Raw genomic sequence first — 9,414 nt, 5'->3', positions numbered from 1 at the left:
CCCAGAGGGCCACTAGTTTCCAAGGGCTTGTGGGACCATGGCCCACATCTACTGCTAAACCCATGAGAAGCCAATGGCCCAGGAAGAGGGTGTCATGCTGCTGGGGACAAGTTCTCTGGATGATTCTCCCTCCCATTCCCACCAAATGACAAGGGCAATTTACACAGTAATACCACCTCCTGCGAGCCTAGCCCTTCAGGACTCCTAACCAGTCCTTGTTAAAAACTGGAAGCTCCCCGAGGGAATGAAAAGCTCTGGCTTACTTTTGGGTCCCCTGCATCCAGTCCAGGGTGCTCAGTGAAAGGCCAGCACAGAGATGGCAATGACCCCAAACTGCAGCAGGGAGGAGTGAGTAAATGAATGCAGGTGTTAGAATTTCACATCTGCTCAAGGAAGAGTTCGTGTGTTCCAGTTGAGAAAACTGAAGCCCAAGGAAATCAAGAACCAGCTTCAAGGTCAACAAGACGCTGATAGAGAAAAGTCTGGAGGCTCAAGGATGCTGTGCTCTGCTGGATCACCTCCTTGGGAGGCAACAGCTTCAGAGGGTAGGGGCTCCTCGCTGCCTCTGAAGAATGTCACATAGAAGGGAGAGGAACAGAAATGGATAAACTGGAAGATGAAGACTTTGAAACTGAAGGCATCTCCATGGAGGGGCTGGATTCTGTACATCTCTGGGCAAAGGGCAGAGCTGGCCACAGTTCTATTGGGTGCAAGGGGGCTGGCTAGACAGGAAAACATTTGGCAAATCTCTATAAATGGGGGCACACGTGGAGGTAGATGACAACCCATCAAGTCAGCTCATATGCTCTGTCCCCAACTCACCTCCCCCTGATACCAACCATGTGCCCCTGGCCAGCCCAGAGATAACCGGCTGGGGTGTGAGGTAGCTGAACAGGCTGGTGACACCAATGCAGGAGCTGCAAGCTCTGAGTTCCCAACTGATGCCAGGACACCACCGCGACCCCCTGCCCTCACTCACCCCTCCTGGTGAGCTGCTCAGCCAGTGAGGTGCAGACCTGGCCCAAGAGGAGGGTCAGTAGCAGTGCTGCAGGTGTTGGCAATGTTGCCAGCCCAGGCAGAGGGACAGCCATCAGCAGGGACCCAGCCATGTGATGGAAGGAACCTAGGGATCCCCACATTGGGCCTGGGGCTGGAACAGTGCTCCCACCCTCCGTCTCCCCCAGGGGCACTTACTTGGGTCATGAGCACGGGTTGCCCACATGGGACACCGCAGGGCTTATGATGCTGAGGTAAAAGACAAAAATCACCACCACACAGAGCTGGGGGCCGGCAGGGGGCGCTGTCAGAGCCACAGGGCAGGTCACCAGGGTCCCAGTTGCCCCTGGAGGGGACTGTCCTTCTAGAGGAAGGGCCCAAAGCCCCCTCACCATGATGAGGATGGCTGCAGAGCCAGTGAGTAGGCGGCAAAGGCGGGTATGGGTGGGAAGTAGGGTTCCTTCAGGCCTGTCACTGAGTTCTGTGCTATCTGCAGGGCTGGGACAGCAAACTCTGGATGTGAGCACTCCTGTCAGAGGGGTAATAAATGCTCATCCCAGGGCCCAACAAGCTGGGTGTCATGACCCTGGGGTGGGGGAAGCTCTCCACCTTATCCTTCCTGCACAGGGAGCTCTGGAAGGAAGGGAATGAGATCTAATTCATTTTTGCTTCTGCAGGGCCGTTTCCCCCAGGGCCTGGCTAGGAACCTGTGGATGGATGGATGGATGGATGGATGGATGGATGGATGGGGAAGTTAACAACAAATGTGGGAGAGGCCTGAGTAGCCTGATGGGTGAGTGAGCAGCCGATGGACAGATGGGTAACTAGACAGGAAAACAATTGGCAAATCTCTATAAAGGGGTGCACACGTGGAGGTAGATGGGCAGACTGGTAGATTGACGGACGATGGCTTGGTGGAGCGGGGGCAGATGAAAGCGTGGATGATGGACATAGGATGGATGGGTGGATGGAGGAGTAAATAGCACCTAAGTTTGTGCAGTGACTACTGACTGACTGCATCCTGCCATGCAGTGGATACTGGGTATGTCATGGTGACCAAACTGGGGAGGTGGGTGGCCAGGCTCCAAGTCCCAGCCCCATTTTCCTCCCTGCTCCGTTCTTTCCCAGGGAGATGGCGAAGGAAAATTGTTGACCCTTGATTTGGGTGAAGGTGGGTGATGAGCGATGCTCTGAGTGGAGCAGTGCTAACCAGGAGCCTGGCCTGCCCTGTTCTGTTGTGGGGAGGACCTGGGTTGTTTCTCCAGAGTAACCTTCTGGCCCTTAGCAGAGATGGTACCCAAGAAGGATCCAGAAGCTTCCTTCCTGGGGGAGTTTTAAGCCCAGAGATAACTGGCTGGGATATGGGGTAGCTGGCGCTCACAACACAGGTACCTGTAGCTGGAGGCTCATATTCAAGCCCAGAGAACACCTTCACCGGGTCCCACAGTTTGCTGCTGCCCTGGTGGGCTAAGACCAGAGGGGACCAGGCTGAAGGCCGGCTGCTTGGGAGCAGAGCTGGAGGCCACAGTGGGAAGGTCTATGGCCTACAGGCTGTGCCACCGTGAGTCCTTGTGTCCTGCTCGGGGACATTCCTTCTCTAGGGTATGAGATAAGCTCAGGCCTTAGCTGTGAACCAGAGTTGGTGGTAAGAAGATGCTGGTCAGTCCTTTAGGCCCTGGAAGGGCTGGCAAGCCTATGGACAGTGCCCAAGGTAGACAGATGTGGCAAGTGCTAGGCAGGCCGTCCGTGTGCTCAGGAGTGTGAGCAAGGGGTATGTATGAGCCTCCTGTGTGTGCCAAGAGGGGCGGGCATTTCAGGAGTGCTGGTGTGTGTGTACACATGATCACATGTGAATGTGGCTGTGCAAAGCTGTCAGTGCTGACTTCTGAAGAGGGTCTCCAAGGGCAGCTGGATTTGGAGGTCACTATACCTAGACCTCCAGGGCCCTGCCAGCTGGGTTAGACTCAGGCCAGGCCTCAGCCCAGGGGTCAAGCTATGGAGCCAGTGCAATATCATAAGGGAGTTTCAGAAAGTTTAAAGGTCCTTACCACCTTCTACCCCTCCACCCTCACTTTAGCCTACATTCACCAGTGTCAGGTGAGACACAAAAATGAGCATGTTCAGCCCTGGCATCGTCCTATGTACAGAAAGGTTGCTGGTTCAATTCCCAGAAGGGCACATGCCCAGGTTGTGGGCTCAATCCCCGGTAGGGAGCGTGCAGGAGGCAGCCAATCAATTTTTCGCTTTCACATGGATATTTCTCTCTCTCTCCTCCTCTCCCTCTCTCTCTAAAAAAATCAATAAAAATAAAAAAATATTTTTTAAAAGAGACAAGTACTTTTTTAAAAAATGAGCAAGTTCACTCATCTTCCTGCTCCTGTCCTTGCTGGCTTCCCACAGGGCAGAGCTGCCCACAGGCCAACTCACTCCCTGACCCCACCTGGTCCGTGATGCTTTCTGATTCCCCCGACTGGCAGGGCCCCTGTCCTAAGCCTAGCCTGACAGCTTCACGATCAAGAAAGGCACCGCAGCCAGAACCGGTTTGGCTCAGTGGATAGAGCATTGGCCTACGGACTCAAGGGTCCCGGGATTGAATCCGGTCAAGGGCATGTACCTTGGTTGCGGGCACATCTCCAGTGGGGGGCATGCAGGAGGCAGCTGATTGATGTTTCTCTCTCATTGATGTTTCTGGTTCTCTATCCCTCTCCCTTCCTCTCTTAAAAAATCAATAAAATATATTTTAAAAAAAAGAAAAAGAAAAAGAAAAAGAAAGGCACTGCAGAGTGAGGGGCTCACCTCCTGGACACACAGGAGGACATTTTTTCCCCAGCCTCCCCTACAACTCCATGTGAGCATGTGACTAGGGGTTGTACAACGGAATATGGACAGAAATGAGGCACACCACCCTAGGGCAGGTCCACAGAAACCTCCTGGGTGACCTCTCACTTGCACTCATTGCTCTGCTCACTGGATGGTGATGCCCCAGGGCAAACAGGGAAGCCATGTGTTGAAGATCTCAGAGCCTGGGTCTCTGAGTGAATGCATGGAGGCAAGACCCCAAAGCCACCTTCATCTCCACCTAAGGTGAGACATAAGAAAAAAACTTCTAGAGGCAAGCCACTGAGACTTCAGGGTTTTCTGGTACAGCAGATGGTATTACCTCAACTACAGGTGGGGCAAAAGGTATACAGTTGTGAGCATGTGAAACACAGAGTTTATTCTTTGTATTACTATTTATTAATTACTAGAGGCCTAGTGCACAAATTCGTGCACAGGTGGGGTCCCTCGGCCTGGCTGGTGATTGGGGCTGATTGGGGCCTTCTTGGGGCCTTCTTGCCCAGTCCTGATCAGGGCTGATCGGGGACGGCTGGAGGTAGGGACATTGGGAGGTTGGTCGGCCGCAGCTGTGGGAGCACACTGACCACCAGGGGGCAGCTCCTGCATTGAGCATCTGCTTCCTGGTGGTCAGTACGTGTCATAGCAACTGGTCGACCGGTCGTTTGGCCGACTAGTCGTAATGGTTGCATAGGCTTTTATATATATAGTCTTATTTCCCATAAAAAAGCAACTGTAGCCGAAGCTGGTTTGGCTCAGTGGATAGAGCGTCGGCCTGCGGACTGAGAGGTCCCAGGTTCGATTCCGGTCAAGGGCATGTACCTGGGTTGCGGGCACATCCCCAGTGGGAGATGTGCAGGAGGCAGCTGATCGATGTTTCTCTCTCATCGATGTTTCTAACTCTCTATCTCTCTCCCTTCCTCTCTGTAAAAAATCAATAAAATATATATATTTTTTAAAAAAGCAACTGTAAACCTACTTTTGCCCCACCCTGTAATACTGGCTCTTGATTGAAGTCACTTGAGGTGCAGGGCCCAGCTGAGACCCCCTCTCTCCCCAGTCATCTTATCTTCCCTGTGTGCTGCAGAAGGGGAGGGACAGCAGGAGGTTGGGGAGATGCTGGAAATCTGGGACCTGCCCATGCAGTTCTTCAGTTTCCAGAGCCTGGGCCCCCAGGGCCAAGGGAGAAGGCCAGAGGACCTCAAACCACTGCCCCACAAAGCCTTGTGCCTGCACCTCATGCCATGAGTTCTGCAAGGAAAGTGCTGCTGGGGCAGAGTCTTCACAGGCCACCATCCTCCCTGACCAGTCCTCAGGCTGAGATCAAGGTTCCTGACCAAGCCCTAGGTCCTGGGTCCCATCCCCTGCTCTGGGTCACCTGAGAGTCAGGAGTAAGGACCACAGGTACCACTCATGTCAGCCGGGGGCATTCTCTGCAGGGTTGGGAATCAGGCCAGCTGCTACCTGGTCCTGGTGCCACAGGTGCTCCGCCAGGCCATTGAGCACATGGGCAATGTCAGCCAGCCCAGCCCGCCCATCCAGCGTGCGCCCATCTGCCAGCCGCCGCCCTGGCACACTCTTAACCCGCAGGAGGGGCAGTTCCCAGGTCTGCCGGAAGGCTGTGAGGTCACGCTCAGGCACGTCTGTGTGCATGTACTGGTCAAACCTGGGGAAGGGTTAAGGAGCCTGGCCAGGTGACACTGCTAACCATCCCATCACACCCAGCCTCTCCCTCCCCCCTGGAGCCCCACACCCAGGGTCTGAGGGAGATCCTGTTGCAGGCTTTAAGATAGAGCCTATGGGGCTGGACCCACAGCTGGGCAGAGGTAGGCTGCATGTCTTGCCAGGTGTGGCCTCTGACAGTCCTAGGGGCCACCCAAAGGATACTTGGAGCCAACGACCATCCTGACGACACCAGGGGCCTCGCCTGCTATGCGGATCAGCTGTCCAGGGAGGTCTTCGAAGGAGGCACGGTCGGTGAAAGAGAAGAGGAAGAGGAAAGCGTCCGTCTTCTCCTTGCAAGCCTGGGATGGAGAGGCTCGCTCAAGGCTGTACCCCGGGACCAGAACCCTCCTGTCCGCTGCAGGGCCCTGAGAAGTCTCAGCACAGCCCCTCCTTTCACAGACTGGGAAACTGAGGCCCGAGCAGTGAGTGGCCGCGATCCAGTCCCCAGCGCCAGTTCAGAGCTCTCCCAGCAGGGGCAGCACCCTCAGCCCATTCAAGCCCAATTCTGGCTCCTGCAAACCAAGCAGGCCGGGCTCAGAGGCCCACCTGGGACAAGCAGCCCCGCGGGGACCCACCCAGGCCCACCAGCCTGCTCACCGGCAGCATGTGGTCGAACTTTTTGAGCGCAGACTCCCCGCAGTCCCAGAACTCAAAGCGGAACATGACGACACGCTCACTGACCTGCAGCTTGGCAGGCCAAAATACCACGGTGGTCTGGATGCCTGGGGAGGCCCGGGTCAGCCACTTAGCGTGGGAGAGGCAGAGGGGGAGAGAGGTGGGGGCCGGGAAGGAACTGGAAGAATACGTCCCTGCCCTCGAGGGTCCAAGTCTGATGGGGAAAGCACAGTCCCGGCCTGGGAGAATTCTCAGTCTGAGGGAAGCGGACCTGCCCTGGAGGAGCCTCCCGTCTACCAGGCAGATAGAGCCCTCGACCCAGCAGCCATGACAACCAAGTTCCACTCATAGGTACAAGGGGACCCAAAGCTCCCAGGACACTGGAGGATGTTGGAATGTGATGGTCAATCAGCATCCAATGGAAGGAAGCAAGAAAAGCTTAGTGTTTTCTGAGCACTTGCCTTGCGCCACCTCAATGCTAGGCATGTTACCACCACTATCCCTAGTACCAACCTCCCAACAACCCCGTGGGATGGATGCTATTATCCCTGTTGGACAGAGGAGCCAATGTAGCTCAGAGAGGTGACTTTCCAAGGCTGCAGAGTAAATGCCCTCATTTACTGGTTCAAATCCCAGATTGTGTGCTCCAGGGACAGTCTTTTCTCCACCCCAGGATGGACTCACCAGTGGTCTCATGGTGTGCCACGGGCACCTCCAGGCCAGCGAGCTTGGCCACCAGCGCCGTCTTGCCCACACCACTCTTCCCAGACACGAAAATCTTGTAGCTGGCCGTGTCAATGGCCACAGCCGGGGGCAGCACTGGTCGCTCGAGCAGCCCTGGGGCAAGAAGGGAACCATGTGGGGTCAGGTGGTCCCACCCAGCGCCTTGCCCCATCAGACCCTGGGTGGGACAACTTCCTCTCTAAGGGCTTTTTCAGCGCCAACCACCCGTGGTTCTCTGTACTCATTACCGAGGCCTGGGACACAAGCAGCATTCCTGGGTGAGCTCTGCTGAGAACACTGCTCTGTGAGCTGGGCCAAGCCCACTCCAAACAGCACCAAATTATGTTTTTAAGTTTGACGCATGAGATGGTTTGTATTGATATTATTATCACATGTCCTAGATTTCTCACATGTAAAGGTAAGGGGTTTCATAATTCTTTCCTCAGTAGAGAAATATCAGCAAAAGCATTCTCAATTACTACAAATAAACTCCTTACAGTTAATATATCAAGATCTTTACAGTTTTTTAAATTGACTTTAGAGAGTGGAAGGAAGAGAGAGAGAGAGAGAGAGAGAGAGAGAGAGAGAGAGAGAGAGAGAGGTGGATGTGAGAGACATCGATCAGTTGCGTCCTGTGCACACCTTGACTAGGGATCAAACCCACAACCTGGGAATATGCCCTGACCGGGAATCAAACCCACCACTTTCTGGTGTGTGGGATGACACTCCAACCAACTGAGCCACATCAGTCAGGGCTATGCATGTTTTTAATTTAAAACTTGCAAAATAAAAAAGTCTAAAATGATGCTACATCGATAGGCACAGGACCTCAGAGTCCTCCGTTGCGGGATGCCCTCTCATTCTCTGGTTTGAAGCTTTCTAGGGCTCTGTCTCCCCTGGTCAGAGCCGGACTCTCACAGCCCATGCCAGGCCCTTCTGCTGGCCTGTCAGCCCGGCCCCGCCTAGGGAGTTGGCTTCATCCTGGGGAACAGGAGTGTCTTATCCTGGAGCGAGCAGGATATGAAAGAGGCTTGTGTCTCCTCGCTAGTCTTAACACGTCTGTGAGATGTGCTGCGGAGAAGGTGAAACCGGAGTCTGCTGTGTCAAGTGCCCAGCAGAGGGCCTGGCATGGGGTGAGGGCTCAATCAACAGCCTCTCTGGTGACTGTAGTTTCTGGCAGGGTTTCCCCTGTTTCCATGATCCTGGCTCTCATGGTGGAATTAGCTCTAAGGTGAGTTCGGGGTGAGGGCCTCAGGGATAGACCAGAGGTCCCAAGGCTGAGGAATGCAGTGCCAAAGGCCCTCACTGCCCTGATTCTCTGCGCCCCGCCCCCCCTCCCCACGTAACACTGTTCTCCCTAAGGAATGGCAAGTGACAGGCTGGGGAGTGGGGGTGGGGGAGGGGAAGGGGTTACTTACCAAACACCCGCCTGCGGTTCTTGCGCAGGATGCAGGTCAGGCACTCCTTGCCCTCGGCGCTTTCGTGCCAGTCGGGGACAATCACTGAGCCAGGGGCGGGTGGTCTGGCCATGGCTGGGCACCGGGACGGGGTGGGAGATGGCAGAATGCTGAGGGCAGGGGAAAGGAGAGCGTTACTGTCCCAAGCTGGACCTATGAGCCCTCTTCACCTGCCCCCTGTCTCCGCGAGTCCTAGCTCCCTCCTCGGGTGGTGGAGCGGAGTGGAGCCCACCGTTCTTATTACCCCGTTAGCATCTTTCGAGTCTACGCTCCCGTCACTGTCCTGGGGGGTTACCCATCCCCCTCTACCTCGTATTAGCCAGAAAGTGTAATTCCATAGTCCCTTCTACCCCGTATTTCTCCCTGGGGGCAGCCATCCCAATATTGCCCCGAGGCCATTTACACAGCTCCTTCCTCCCCGGTCACCTCCTGGAGAGGTCACACCGCCCTGCTTCTCCTCTGCCTCCTCGATACCGACTTCCGGGGCTCCCAGCCCTCACCATCGGCACCCCCTGCGCGCCCCTTTAAAAGTCCTTCCCACGCTCCTGCTCCCCCTCCAGCCGCCCAGTCCGCTCGGCCTGCTTCTGCGGCCCGCAATCCTCTTGGCTTTGATGAGCTTCACCAGGCCAGGTCCGGGTGCAAGAGGCGCATGTGCGGAGTGTTGCCATGACGACGCGGGGGGCGGAGTTGGGTTGCCTGCTTCGGGGCGGGGCTGGAGGGTTGGTCTCTCCTACGTCGGTGGCTACCGCCGCTCAGTGACATCTTCTGACCATGGGTCCTCTTCGTTGCTGAGTCGGAGCCCTCGTCTTTCCTCTGAAACGTAATCAAATCCCCCTTCTGCAGGAGGAGAGGGTCCACTGCCTCTCCGTGCCGGTTCCCTCTTCTATAGAGGGGAGGTGAAATACTATTTCCTCCTAGGATTCTTTACAAAGCGCCCTGTCCACAGCAGTGCTCGGTGTTATTATTGTCATCACTGCATTAATCCTGCTCTGCAGGGCCCCGAGATGAGTTCAACACCGCTGCCTTCACGGGGGTGGGGGGTGGGGGGGGGGAAGCAGCTCAG

At 55.5% G+C, this 9,414-nt stretch overlaps 1 protein-coding gene across 3 annotated transcripts; it reads right to left on the bottom strand.

Moving 5' to 3' along the window:
• Positions 1–4,124: 4,124 nt before the first annotated feature.
• Positions 4,125–8,978, bottom strand: CPLANE2 (ciliogenesis and planar polarity effector complex subunit 2). 3 transcript variants are annotated; one of them, XM_081087713.1, is made up of 6 exons: positions 8,852–8,978; positions 8,313–8,461; positions 6,856–7,008; positions 6,154–6,278; positions 5,719–5,855; positions 4,125–5,497 (listed from the first exon to the last, which is right to left on the bottom strand). In XM_081087713.1, exons 2-6 carry the CDS (start codon positions 8,422–8,424, stop codon positions 5,248–5,250), a joined length of 777 nt encoding a protein of 258 aa, XP_080943839.1. In that variant the 5' UTR covers positions 8,425–8,461; positions 8,852–8,978; the 3' UTR covers positions 4,125–5,247. The 3 variants fall into 3 exon arrangements, with proteins under 3 accessions (XP_080943839.1, XP_080943840.1, XP_080943841.1); XM_081087714.1 differs by having other exon boundaries at positions 4,125–5,487; positions 8,852–8,968; XM_081087715.1 differs by lacking the exon at positions 6,154–6,278 and having other exon boundaries at positions 4,125–5,487; positions 8,852–8,968.
• Between the last annotated feature and the right edge of the window lie 436 nt (positions 8,979–9,414).

The sequence above is a fragment of the Myotis nattereri genome (assembly GCF_964212035.1).
Source record: "Myotis nattereri genome assembly, chromosome: 3".
In the NCBI taxonomy this organism is placed as follows: Eukaryota; Metazoa; Chordata; class Mammalia; order Chiroptera; family Vespertilionidae; genus Myotis; species Myotis nattereri.
Note: the sequence above shows the minus strand (reverse complement) of the source record. Positions and strands in the feature narration are given on the sequence as shown.